This window comes from Culicoides brevitarsis, chromosome 3 (assembly GCF_036172545.1).
Source record: "Culicoides brevitarsis isolate CSIRO-B50_1 chromosome 3, AGI_CSIRO_Cbre_v1, whole genome shotgun sequence".
Classification (NCBI taxonomy): domain Eukaryota; kingdom Metazoa; phylum Arthropoda; class Insecta; order Diptera; family Ceratopogonidae; genus Culicoides; species Culicoides brevitarsis.
Window position 1 is genome coordinate 35929429 of NC_087087.1, and position 14406 is coordinate 35943834.

At 30.4% G+C, this 14406-nt stretch overlaps 2 protein-coding genes across 2 annotated transcripts; one reads left to right on the top strand and one right to left on the bottom strand.

Moving 5' to 3' along the window:
• Positions 1-2846: 2846 nt before the first annotated feature.
• On the bottom strand, positions 2847-4603 carry LOC134833159 (uncharacterized). Its single transcript, XM_063847389.1, has 4 exons — positions 4195-4603; positions 3365-4140; positions 3234-3304; positions 2847-3165 (listed from the first exon to the last, which is right to left on the bottom strand). The coding sequence occupies exons 1-4, from the start codon at positions 4405-4407 to the stop codon at positions 3041-3043; spliced, it is 1185 nt and encodes a 394-aa protein (XP_063703459.1). The 5' UTR covers positions 4408-4603; the 3' UTR covers positions 2847-3040.
• A 150-nt stretch (positions 4604-4753) lies between these two features.
• On the top strand, positions 4754-10284 carry LOC134833157 (bromodomain adjacent to zinc finger domain protein 1A). The gene is made up of 6 exons (XM_063847386.1): positions 4754-5085; positions 5391-8467; positions 8528-8640; positions 8718-9042; positions 9120-9855; positions 9922-10284. Exons 1-6 carry the CDS (start codon positions 4973-4975, stop codon positions 10073-10075), a joined length of 4518 nt encoding a protein of 1505 aa, XP_063703456.1. The 5' UTR covers positions 4754-4972; the 3' UTR covers positions 10076-10284.
• Positions 10285-14406: the final 4122 nt, after the last annotated feature.

Below are 14406 nucleotides of genomic sequence, written 5' to 3' on the forward strand. Positions count from 1 at the left end.
TTTGGAGTTTCCGAATACGTTCAAACATGCTATTGAAAAATCTGCCGAGATGTAAAACAAAAAAAAATATAATTTGAGCTCAAATAAATCTTTCATTGCATCAATCTATCATAAACTAAATGAGTGAAATTTCGCTTTTACTTATTTTTTTTATAATATGTACATAGGTATGATTATTTAAAAACAAAATCTAATTTTTAAATATTTTTATGACATTTTTCATTTTATCAATACAGAATTCTACTTTCAGAACTTTTTCATTAAAGACCCTTTTCATTAAATTAAACTTCATATTAACGTTCGGTTATCGACTTGCAATAAAATTAGTTAAATTTTTCCTTTACATGATTTTTATATTACATATACAAAAAAGATATTAAGACCGCTCCAAATTTTTTTTAAACTTTTTGTCCCATGCCCCATTTCAAAAGTCGAAAATCCAATGGGACAAAATAAAAAAAAAAAGTTAAAAATGTCATCAAAAATGATCGTTTTTTGGCATATTTTCATGATTTTACAAGAAATTTTCAAAAAAAAATTATTTTTTTTAGCTTTTTGCATAAAAATGATATATTATAAAGAATTTCCTTCTCTAAAAATATTTTTTCAAAAATCAGTGAATTGATGTTTTCAAATTTTTTTTTGTGAAAAATTATTTTTTAATTTTTTAGTTGAATTGCTCTAAAATCAATTTTAAATAAGAAATTATCAATGAAGATACTTTAAAAAAAAACGAAAATATTGATCATCGGTCAAAAATTTATTGAATATTTGTCATTTTGTATGAAAAAGTATTTCAAATTTTTTTTTTTGATGCCCCTTCCATTTTGAAAAAAAGTTTTTGGGACAAAAAGTTCGAAATAAATTTGGAGTGGCCTAAGATTGTATAAGAAAAATTTAAGTTTCAAAATATTTCTGAAACATTTTAAAATGTATCAGTCAGGAATTCAAATTTCGGAGTTTTTTAGACTCTAATTTGAAAAAAAATGTAATTGAGACTCATTTTCATTGAAGTTAAATTAGTATCGTCGAAAGAGAATTTAACAAAATATTCAATGAAAAAATTTCGCTTTTAAGCTCCAAAAATATTGTTTTTCTGTGTTACATCATTTTTTCAAAATTTACAATTTTTGGAGCAACCCGAGTTGGCATTGCAATATTAATTTAAAACCTACGAACTTTAATTGTGCTCAACAGAAATATATAAATAAAAATGATTTATAGAAGCTCATAATATATTTTAAGATAAAATGATTTATCCCCATAGAGTCAGTCAGTATTGAATTATCAATCTCAACTTAAATAGAGTAAGAATGAATTGATGAAATGAAGAAATTAATTTCTTTAGTCTATGACTACCCCACATAATTATATAAATAATTGTTATTTTACATACATTTTTTCTTACATGCGATATTCGTGAATATGGACCAAACAATAATGTTTATTAACCTAAGAAAATAGGAAAGGATACCCATTTGTAATAAGCAACTAAAAAACACATATAGAAAAATCATTAAAAAAAATAAAGTTTATGCTGCGCAATAGAAGAAGCGTTCTTGTATTTAAACAGTTCGCTGTTCATTGCAACTTTTATTTTTCGTAACTGTTGAACTCAGAAAAATATGTATTTATCTTATATAGAATTCTAACATAGAGTTCTAATTAATAATATAAAGAAATAAAAATAAAATGTGATGAAACTTGTTGAAAAATTATATCAAAAATAACATGAATAATCAATATGAAATAAATTTATTGCAATATTGTATTGGAATTTACCTTCTAAAGTAAAAAGCTACTATTTAGGATAAACTTCAGTGAAAACTAATATTTAACTGATTTTGCTACTATTTCATAAATACGTAAAACATTATGAACAACTTTTCGAAGAATAATTGTAGTAGGTATACCGAAAGTATAACTGAAATAAAAAAAATGATTTTGATAAATTTTACTAATTTTATCTCTTATCTTTCTTCTAATTCCTTGATGAATGAAATAGTATAACGTAAACATATAAAAAAAAACTTTTTATAAAATAATACAAAGGTTTTTATATAAAAACAGGCGCATATTTAATTTTCTATAGTAAAAAAAGGCGCTTTATACATAATAATAATTTAAAAAAATATATGTATGATATTATTGTATGGACTTATAAACTACCTTTATATAATTAGTTACCGCTAAAAAAGAAAAGTTACAGGTATATTATTCAAGAAACTTGAAAATTAAAAAAAAATTAAGGAAATTAATACGAAAGATAAAATAGCAAAAATAAATGAAATTAAATTCGACATGAATATTACGTTAGTTAAGAAATTAATTTAGAACTTTGAGACAACACTAAAGATTTCAAATGCATACCAATGTTTATGTAATTTTTATGAATGTAGAATAGCAGTGGAGTTTTTATAAATATAAAATATATTAAACTGGCGTAAAAAACAACAACAATATTTTAATTTTGTTATAAATATAAGAAATGATAATAATAAACATTAAACAAAATAAACTTTTTTGTAAAAGTTGTATTAATAATCAGAAAAAAGAAGAAACAAATTGAAAATACGCTTAATGAATATAATTATAACGATAAATAAAATAGAAATAACAAATGTATCGTAACAATGAAAAATACAAAAATTATATGAAAAATCGAAAAGGGAATCCTATTAAAGAATAGAATAAAGTAGATAAGAAAAATAAAATGAATCAACTATGAAGTTTAAAAGTGTTTGATTTTTATTTATAGTTGAGCAGGTTTCTTTTTGTAAATAGTAAATTATTTATTTTTCATAAAAATAATAATAACAGTTTTAATTTAATTTTGATTTATTCGACATTTATATTAAATATAATTCAAAACTCTTAAATAATAATCATAGGACATGAAAAATGGAATGAATTTCGGGACAATTCGTCTTTTTTATCTAAGGGATAATTGGTCTACTTAGCTAACAATAAAAATTATTGCTTTAAAATTGTCAGATCAAAAAAAGTCAAATATAAATAATTTATTATTATTTTTTTTTTTTTAAGTTTTAGTTGCATTATCATCTTCTGTATCTGAATCTTCAGATACTTTTTCACTTGTACACACATTAGAGGTTCCGTCTCGTGCTCTTATACGTCTTAGTTTTCGTTTGAGTGCCATTATGCCTATATTTGTAATGAAAAAAAATGTACTGAATAAGAAGAATAATTTATTTGAAAAATGAGAAGCTTACACTTTATTGTTTGAAAAGTTTTTGCAGAAGATGTCTCTTCACTTCGAAGGGTCTTTTCGAGAAGTTTTTGCCTAAAAATATGTTTATTCGTAAAGAAGAAAAACAATAATTAATTGTTGAGAAAAACTTACTTCTGAATTGTTTTCAATTCCACACAAATTCGTTTCATTGTTCTTAGGTATTTCTGTTCTGGCGTGTCCTCCAATAGGATACACTTGTACACGGATTGATCGCCCACACAATCTCCATTTATGTGATATGTTTCGTGGTAAAAGTACTTTAGGAAGGGCGAATTCCAAACACGAACTATATACCATCCCCAAAAGAGCAAATTCAATTCAAGACTGGCCTTTTGCGCGCTCGCATTGATCGTGGGAATCAAAAAGTCGAACGGCAATATATTAAGATAAATGAAGATCCACGCAAGGAGTCTTACTATCACATTTATTTGCAGGAACGTGTGTCGCTTAGTGCTAATATTTATTGCGAAAAAGTGTGTAATATGAACAATAATACCGTACAAGCCAACATAAATGTTTAACAAGACACTGTAGTTTTCAAGACGTTGTCGGTAACAAGTCAAAAGTACGGCAGAAAATAAGAATTTACTTAGACTATTCGCAAAATTTCGTTCGTTTAAGTCAATAAGTGCCTCGAGAATATAGAAGGATGAGAGGATAAGAGTCACAAGCATAAACTTTTTCATGTCACAAACTTTGAAGAATAAAGAGTTGCTAAACTTTGGAAAAAGCTGTCTCGTTTCGCGCTCGAACTCCGGGCTAATGAACTGTGAATGATACATTTCCAAAAAAATGATTTGTGTCATAATGAAGCAAGTTGACCAGATGATACGGATGTTTTGTGACACAAGAGATGCTTGTCGGCATTTCGCTTTCTTGTATAACGACTGAAAAACAACAAACATTAGACACGTTTGATAAACGAATATGCAGTTACTTACTTGAAACATCCGTTTAAAGCTAAAGTAGAATCCAGAGATGAAAATGAAGGAATATAAGAGGGCATTTCTGAACGATAGGACTTCTGAGTCGACCCATTTTCTCCAGAAGCCATGCATAAACATTACATAATCGTGCAGCAGATATTCGCTGAGACGAAATCGATTATCATACATGTCTGTAAATCTTTCGAACAGTTCCCAAAGAAAATCCATCGAAGATTGAGATGTAAATCAGATCTTTCTCACATATAACACGATCTCAATTTCACGACAAAGTCTTCTCCATTGTTTTGTTGTTTCCCGTCGTCGTCGTCGCATACACAGCACAACAGATTTAACTGCCCTTCGCCGGAAATTTCAGAGGAAAATGAGGAAAATCATCCGTGGTTTGTTTAGATGTTGCTTTGAAATCGCCTTTTGCTGATTTCTCCATTGCCCATGTCACAAATGGAAAAATCGGTGCCGGAAATGGAAAAATTGGTGCCGGAAATGGAAAAATCGGTGCACTTCCGATCGAGAGTAGCGCCTTCTGTTGTGTACTAACGCCTGTCAAATTTGACACAACAAATTTTGTTTGGTCCGCGATTTTTCAACAATTAATGCGATAAATTGAGCGCAAAATCAAACAATTATTGTGAAATTCACGATTCAAGAGTATCAGACGACAGGATAGTACGATAAAACGTTGCGGAAATTAAGACAAGTTGGATTATTAAGTGGACAATCTTTCCCTCCAAATTTTTAGTTGTGCTTTGGAGGAGCAGCTGAGACTACAAAAATGCCTTTATTGAAGCGAAAATCATTCGTGAGGGCAAAAAGTCCCGAAAGCCTACGAGATGACGAAGAGGTCTTCTACTGCGAGCAAACAAAGGAGATTTTCCGTAATTACGAGTAAGTGGATATATTTCGTGAGTTCTTCTTTTTTTTCATCAAGCAGGCAGGTTTCTATCATACACAACACATTATGTTACGACAATGTTACCTTTTTCTTGTGTGTTACGAAAAGGCACGCCATTCTCATTTTGCATTGTAAAATTGGGACAAAATGTGCGATAAGACGGAAACTTGTGTCGCAAACCATTTAATTTTTCACTTAAAACCTCGAAAAATCTCATTTTTCCGTTATTTCAAATTTTTAACGAACAAATCATATGTTTAATTGAGGAATTTCATTGAAATCCATCTTTATTTTTCAGGGACTACTTTGAGCGTGTTATGCTCATTAGCAGCATGGTTTGGACATGTGCATACACAGGAAAGCCAAATTTAACGTACGATGAAGCAGTTGAGTCGGAAAAAGCCGCCAGAACAATTCTAAGACGTTTTCCAAATGCCATTCGAGGTCCTGTAATAATGGTTGCTTCGCAAACTAAACGCTCAAACATCTCGGAGCTCGTCGACGATGTATTCAATTTCGTCAAGGATCGTTTTTATGTAGGAGAACGAGTTGATGTTTTGCACGGAAATAAGTATCGTTGTTGCAAAATTACAGAAGTACTTAAACCAGCAAATTCGAATTCCGCAAGTCCCGTAAAGGCAGATAAAATCCGATACAAAGTTTTTGCACTCGATGACAAACAACCAAATGAATGGGTTGCTGTGCCTGAAAACATCAAACGCGACAAAATTGTCTTTTCAAAAGAGAAAAGCAAACTATTTTTAAAGCAAAATATCGAAGTAGTAAATAACATGATCAAAATTAAGGACGATTCCTTCAAGAAGTACGTTACCGATAGAGATATCAAGTTTGAGGATATCTTCATAGGAAAAGCACCCGACTTTGAACTTTCCAAACAACTTGTAAAGATCGCAGAAAAGGAGGCTAAACGAAAGCTTGATATAGAAAACGGGACAAGCAAGCCCAAGAAAAAGAGTGAAAATTCAACTACGACAAAGATGAATAAGAAGAAAGGACAAAAGAATGACAAAAGCCAAACTAGCATCGACAAGTATTTAAATAAGTCAGATTCGAGTGCATCTAAGCCCAAGATGAGCGCAAAAGAACGTGAAGAAGCACAGTTAAAGTTAAAAGAGGAAATGGAACGTCGTAAAAAAGAGCAAGAAGCAAGAGACGCTGAACGTAAGAAGCGCCTTGAAGAAGAAAAAGCCGAACTAAATGCGGAAGTTAGTTCAGCCATTAAAGATTTCAATCAACTCAGAGATGACTTAGAGCTACAAGATCAACGCCCTCTCCCAAAACCCAAAAAAATCACATCGCTTATCGGTGATAAGCAATTTGGTGATTTCGTACAAATATTGGAATTTTTGCATACTTTTTCGGAAATCCTTTCGATGCATGACAAATTTCCGCAAGGTGTGACGATGCCCGTACTTGAGAGAGCACTTATATTGCGAGAACCGAATGGGCCATTGAGTGATATTCTACAAGTTCTATTGTCTTCAGTGTTTTCTCTGCAAATTGAAGAAGCAAATGAAATTGCAATTCAGTACGATCCGAACGCCGAATTGAGTCAACGACGCAATGACGTAGAAAAGTTAAGAGAAGCTTCTCGTGTTGGACTATGGTGTGTTAAACATTACAGTACTCACTTAAATGAATTAGTTATGGATGGCACGACATTAAGTGAGCTTTTGCGCCTTCATTTTCTCTCATCAGGCGGCCTAATAAACGGACAAGGATCAAATTGGCGATATCAACAACGTGGCGGATACTTGAGTCACGACGATCCTGGATATTTGTTTTGTCAAACGAATCCTCACATAATCAAAACGCTTGGCGTAAATACGGTTTATAATTTGACACAAAACGACATAATAAAAATTATTAAATGTCTAATGGATCAAATTTTATCCTACAGTTCGGTAAGAGACTTGTTGGAAGAACGACTTGAAAAAGCTGCAAAGGCAAGGTACAATTACAAAGTTTTATGTATATCCGAGAAGAAACGTGAAGCACAAGTTCAAAGTGAGAAAAACAAAATGAAAGATGAATTGAAGAAAATTTTGCAGGATTTCAAAGGCACGCAAGCAGAAAAGGAAGAATTGAAAAAGAAAAAGGAAGCAGAGAATGCAACTAAATGTGAGCAACTGGATGCACAATCAGAAAGAGAAAAGACAAAATTTATACGTGAAAGTCAAAAATTGAAGGAAGAATTTTTCAACTATCAAGTTTTTCTCGGATGCGATCGAGCTGGTCGAAACTATTGGTTATTCGAATCGGTGTCTGGATTATTTGTAGAACACGACATGACATTTGCAGGCAATTGTCAGGAAAAGTCAACTGTTAACCTTCCTGGACTTGCAAATTGCCCCGCTGATCAGCGTAATAAGTTCATCAAACAAATGATTATCGATCGAAAAAGTAGTAATTCGAATGACAAAGAGAACAAAGTTGAGAACGGCATGAGACAACCGACTATGAATGGTATCATCAAAGGATCAGATAACAAAGATGAGACTGAAAACGATCAAATTGAATCTAAATCTACGGGCGAATTGATGATGTGCACCGCCGATCCAAACAATTGCCCCGTTCATACAATCGACTATCCAGGACACATACAATGGGGATATTTCAATACGGCAAAAGAGCTCGATGAACTAATTGCAGGTCTGAATCCCCGCGGTTACAAAGAAAAGGTACTGCGAGACAATTTAGAGGTAGAACGTGATCTTATTGTAAATCACATTCAGTGGTGTCCTATTGATAAACTCACTGTAACTGAAGACAAGTTCGAAACCACATTAAAGCTTGCTGTCGAAAATAGCGCGCGCAAATACGCAAATCCAAATTGGCAATTTGATTCGGATACCGATGTCAATTTGATGATGGAGGTTAAATTGCGCGAGGATCTTCTCGATTTCGAGTTTAAACTAAAATCTGGATATCTTGGCGATATAAAAGTAAAGGATCGCGATGCTTGGCGAACTGCACTCGAAAACTTTCAATATGATCAACAATCTGATGCACTTCAATGGGGACCTGATAAGAAGTTATATGAAGGAAAGGCAAAACTAAATGGTCACGATACACCAAACGAAAAAAATGAGGAAAAAAATGACACGCAAAACGAAGATGAAACAAGCAAATTAAAAGAAGATGACGATGAACAATTGGAAGCCAGTTTTGGGCACATTGAAAATGATCCTGGCTATAATTTGAGTGAAAATTTAGTAATCGAATCAGAGTCTGAAAACGATGGTACATCAATGCATACATCAAAAACTCTAAAGGACAAAGTACATTCTCTTGCAAAAGCACTGTTACAAATTGAGCAGGGAATTGATCAAAAATTCATTCGTATGCCGTTTGGTAAGTCTTTATTTTATTTTATTTTTAATATAGCATTTCTACATGTACATATATTTTAAGGCCCAAAGAGAGATTTCAAAGATAAGGATATCATGGCACGCAAAAACGCTGAGCGTCGACGAAAATTAGAACGTTGGGAAGAATCTCTCATGCGTTCAACTACATACTCTCAAGTAAGTACAAATTAACTTATTTCAAAAAGCACTTTATGCATGACAGTAAAACAAAAATATTACCTAATATTTTATAGGTTTATCTTCATTATAATATCCTTTACGATGCAGTAACATGGTCTCGATCAGCAGCTAAAACAAATTGTGTTGTTTGTCGCCGTGCAAAAGATCCTGAATATACGTTACTTTGTGATGATTGTAACAAAGGATATCACACTTATTGCTTGAAACCCAAAGTAAAGACTATTCCAGAAGGTAATTGGTATTGCCCGAAGTGTCACCCAGAAGATTTTATTGTCAAACGAGGGAGTAAACGTAAGATATTCGAAGCTGAAGAAGAGGAAGTTGAAGACACTGAAGAAACGACACAAGACGAAGATACACTTGATGAAACAATCGATGGTAAATTGAAAAAAATAAGGATTTTCTAAAATAAAAGAAATCATGTTTATTTTTTTTTTTTTTTAATTTTATTGTAGAGAGTGTAGTAGATGACGATAATGACAGCGATTATGGTCGCCCGAGTCGAAGAAGCAGAGCTAAGAAGGAAAAGAAAAAACCGAAAATCACAGATATATTCCGTGGTCGACAAAAAGAGGAAGACGATAACTCACGTCGATCGAGCATTGCCGATGATTCCATATTCGAAAAGCCATCGCGACGTCCCAAGAAATCTGTAGCTGCAAACTCTACTATGGATGAAAGTGATAGTGATACAACTGACGATATTCCATTGATGTCAATAAAGAAACGCAGTACACGATCAAGAGGCGGAAATACGGAGACATCGCCAAGAAAACGTAATAGTCGACATTTGACAGTTGACAGTGATGACGATGAACCACTATCTCGTACACGCGCCAAACGAAAACGCCATTCTTCGGATGAACAAACTTCACCAACCACATCAAATAGACGAAGTGTAAGACGAAATGGCGATAACGACGATGAAAACCTTGTTTTACATGCACCCATTTTGTACACTTTGTTAGATCAAATTAGTAAGCATTCATGTTCATGGCCCTTTAATCGTCCCGTCACACTAAAAGAAGTACCCGACTACCACGAAATCATAAAAAATCCAATGGACTTTGCCAAAATCAAATCTCGACTTAATATGGGTCACTACAAAACAGATTACGATGTCATGAACGACATTCAATTAGTGTTTTCGAATTGTGATTTGTACAACGGAAGTGGATCGGAGATTTACAGGTAAATCTTTACGCTTTCAATGGATAAACATTTCTAAATAACGCTTTATCTTTCAAATCCTTTTAGCGCTGGCATTGAGTTGGAAAACTTTGTAAACAAAAAATGCAAAGAGTACAAGTTGCCTTTTCGCCCAAGCGACATGACAGCTAACACATCAACTAGCGAGCCACCTAATGATGAAGGAAATTCAAAACAAAATAGAAAGAAACGTACATTGTAGATAATTTATGATATAACTTCTAAGCATTGATGTTTAGTTCGAAGATCCACATTCAATTTTTAGACTAATTTATGATATTTTGTAGATTTTTTTTTGCAGTAAATTTCGAATTTCACCATTAAAGGGAAATTTCAAATTCTTTTAGTTTTCTTATAGTCTGTTAGTTACACAATTCGCTTTGATGAATAAAGAATAACACTAAACCTTTATTGAACTGTATCGATTTTATTGATCATCTATCATTGATTTTAAGAATTAAAGTTGTTGGTGTATTTGAAGCGATTATTTCAACATTCTAACACTATAAACAGATTTAATGATGTTCTGCAGCTTCCTTTCGACGAATCTCTGCCCATTTTGCCACATTTTCGGGTGAGTTTGCTGTGTTATGAAAATGCAAGACATTTTAAATTTCAGTCGAAAAATTCTTTCTAAATACTTACATAACTTGTGAATTTTATAGAAAATGGGAAAGCTGGCAACACAACCAAAGACCCAATACTTCCAAACCCATTGGTTTTGGAAATGAAACTTAAATGGGAATTGAGCGATTTTTGCCGAGAATGTGTACGGAAATTTCATTGGACGTCCAACTTCTTCAGCCATGTTTTAGAGTGTTATATTTAGTTGCTTCCAAATTAACACAACCTGCAATATCCAATAATCAATAAAATTTCCAAAAAATCAAAGAAAATCTCTTTAAAAATACTAATTAAACGAAAATTACATAAGAGTCAATGTCTCACCTCTTCGCTGACAAAAACAGTGTAACGATTGTAAACTAGGAACAAATGACTCCCCTGAACATTTTAATGACGTTGTCAAATTCGAAAAGCGAAAAAACGTTTCATAAAATTTTCAATAGAATTTCTCGAAGAATTATCATGTTTTTATTAATCGCATTTGCAAATTTGACTATTTTTTTTAACGAAATTAAATATTTTTCACTTATAATTTTCGATTTGCTATTTGGATCTGAAAAAATATTAATACCTTTACTATATTTTATTTTTTTATTTTTAACTTTTCAATTTTCAAGCTTAAGAACCATCCAAAAGACATCCAAAAAATACGGCCCATAACTTTTGTTCAATTTCAAGCTTAAGAATCATCAAATATGCTTTTTAAATGAAAATTACGTATTTTTTACGTATTTTTTATTTGTCAATATTCAAGCTTAAGAACCATCCAAAAGAGATCCAAAGGCATTTTTCATAACTTTTGTTACTACCTTTACTACCGTTAATACCTTTACTATATTTTATTTTTTTATTTTTAACTTTTCAATTTTCAAGCTTAAGAACCATCCAAAAGACATCCAAAAAATACGGCCCATAACTTTTGTTCAATTTCAACCTTAAGAATCATCAAATATGTTTTTTAAATGAAAATTACGTATTTTTTATGTATTTTTTATTTGTCAATATTCAAGCTTAAAAACAATCCAAAAGACATCCAAAGGCATTTTTCATAACTTTTGTTCAATTTCAAGCTTAAGAATCATCAAATATGCTTTTTAAATGAAAATTACGTATTTTTATTTGTCAATATTCAAGCTTAAGAACCATCCAAAAGAGATCCAAAGGCATTTTTCATAACTATTATTCAATTTTCAAGCTTAAGAACCATCCAAAAGACATCCAAAAAATACGGCCCATAACTTTTGTTCAATTTCAAGCTTAAGAATCATCAAATATCCTTTTTAAATGAAAATTACGTATTTTTTACGTATTTTATATTTGTCAATATTTAAGCTTAAGAACCATCCAAAAGAGATCCAAAGGCACTTTTCATAACTATTATTCAATTTTCAAGCTTAAGAACCATCCAAAAGACATCCAAAATATACGGCCCATAACTTTTGTTCAATTTCAAGCTTAAGAATCATCAAATATGCTTTTTTAATGTATGTATTTTTACGTATTTTATATTTGTCAATATTTAAGCTTAAGAACCATCCAAAAGAGATCCAAAGGCATTTATCATAACTTTTGTTCAATTTCAAGCTTAAGAATCATCAAATATGCTTTTTAAATGAAAATTACGTATTTTTTACGTATTTTTTATTTGTCAATATTCAAGCTTAAGAACCATCCAAAAGAGATCCAAAGGCATTTTTCATAACTTTTGTTCAATTTCAAGCTTAAGAATCATCAAATATGCTTTTTAAATGAAAATTACGTATTTTTTATTTGTCAATATTCAAGCTTAAGAACCATTTAAAAGACATCCAAATGCACTTTTCATAACTTTTGTTCAATTTCAAGCTTAAGAATCATCAAATATGCTTTCAAAATGAAAATTACGTATTTTTTACGTATTTTTTTACGTATTTTTTACGTATTTTTTATTTGTCAATATTCAAGCTTAAGAACCATCAAAAAGACTTCCAAATACATTTTCCATAACTTTTGTTCAATTTCAAGCTTAAGAATCATCAAATATACTTTTTAAATGAAAATTACGTATTTTTTACGTATTTTTTATTTGTCAATATTCAAGCTTAAGAACCATCCAAAAGAGATCCAAAGGCATTTTTCATAACTTTTGTTCAATTTCAAGCTTAAGAATCATCAAATATGCTTTTTAAATGAAAATTACGTATTTTTTACGTAATTTTTATTTGTCAATATTCAAGCCTAAAAACAATCCAAAAGACATCCAAAGGCATTTTTTATAACTTTTGTTCAATTTCAAGCTTAAGAATCATCAAATATGCTTTTTAAATGAAAATTACGTATTTTTTACGTATTTTTTATTTGTCAATATTCAAGCTTAAGAACCATTTAAAAGACATCCAAATGCATTTTTCATAACTTTTGTTCAATTTCAAGCTTAAGAATCATCAAATATGCTTTTTAAATGAAAATTACGTATTCAATATTCAAGCTTAAGAATCATCAAATATGCTTTTTAAATGAAAATTACGCTTAAGAACCATCCAAAAGACTTCCAAAGGCATAACTTTTTTTATCGAAAATTACGTATTTTTTACGTAACTTTTTTATTTGTCAATATTCAAGCTTAAGAACCATCCAAAAGAGATCCAAAGGCATTTTTCATAACTTTTGTTCAATTTCAAGCTTAAGAATCATCAAATATGCTTTTTAAATGAAAATTACGTATTTTTTACGTATTTTTTATTTGTCAATATTCAAGCTTAAGAACCATCCAAAAGACATCCAAAGGCATTTTTCATAACTTTTGTTCAATTTCAAGCTTAAGAATCATCAAATATGCTTTTTAAATGAAAATTACGTATTTTTTACGTATTTTTTATTTGTCAATATTCAAGCTTAAAAACAATCCAAAAGACATCCAAAGGCATTTTTCATAACTTTTGTTCAATTTCAAGCTTAAGAATCATCAAATATGCTTTTTAAATGAAAATTACGTATTTTTTACGTATTTTTTATTTGTCATAACTTTTGTTCAATTTCAAGCTTAAGAATCATCAAATATGCTTTTTAAATGAAAATTACGTATTTTTATTTTTCAATATTTAAGCTTAAGAACCATCCAAAAGAGATCCAAAGGCATTTATCATAACTTTTGTTCAATTTCAAGCTTAAGAATCATCAAATATCCTTTTTAAATGAAAATTACGTATTTTTTACGTATTTTTTTACGTATTTTTTACGTATTTTTTATTTGTCAATATTCAAGCTTAAGAACCATCCAAAAGGCATTTTTCATAACTTTTGTTCAATTTCAAGCTTAAGAATCATCAAATATGCTTTCAAAATGAAAATTACGTATTTTTTGCGTATTTTTTATTTGTCAATATTCAAGCTTAAGAACCAAATATTTTTTAAATGAAAATTACGTATTTTTTACGTAGACATCCTAAAAGACATCCAAATGCATTTTTCATAACTTTTGTTCAATTTCAAGCTTAAGAATCATCAAATATGCTTTTTTTGTCAATATTCAAGCTTAAAAACAATCCAAAAGACATCCAAATACATTTTCCATAACTTTTGTTCAATTTCAAGCTTAAGAATCATCAAATATACTTTTTAAATGAAAATTACGTATTTTTTACGTATTTTTTATTTGTCAATATTCATGCTTAAGAACCACCCAAAAGAGATCCAAAGGCATTTTCCATAACTTTTGTTCAATTTCAAGCTTAAGGATCATCAAATATAACTTCAAGGTAAAAATAACGTTTGTTTTACGTTTTTTTGAAAAAAAATTTATGAAAAACATTGCTCAGGACAAGTTTTATGGGAAGGCGTTTAAGGAGATAAATTTTTGTACTTAACAAACCTCATAGTTCTACAAATATATACATATATATATATATTTTAATACAAAAGACAAACAAA

Bases quoted from the DNA above. Each gene is read 5' to 3' on its own strand.
- LOC134833159 (XM_063847389.1), bottom strand. From the start codon at position 4,407: ATGGATTTTCTTTGGGAACTGTTCGAAAGATTTACAGACATGTATGAT. The intron at 4,141-4,194 runs GTAAGTAACTGC...GTTGTTTTTCAG, and splicing joins GCTTTAAACGGATGTTTCAA to TCGTTATACAAGAAAGCGAA. The intron at 3,166-3,233 runs GTAAGCTTCTCA...TTACAAATATAG, and splicing joins AACTTTTCAAACAATAAAGT to GCATAATGGCACTCAAACGA.
- LOC134833157 (XM_063847386.1), top strand. From the start codon at position 4,973: ATGCCTTTATTGAAGCGAAAATCATTCGTGAGGGCAAAAAGTCCCGAA. The intron at 5,086-5,390 runs GTAAGTGGATAT...TTTATTTTTCAG, and splicing joins GAGATTTTCCGTAATTACGA to GGACTACTTTGAGCGTGTTA. The intron at 9,043-9,119 runs GTAAATTGAAAA...ATTTTATTGTAG, and splicing joins ACTTGATGAAACAATCGATG to AGAGTGTAGTAGATGACGAT.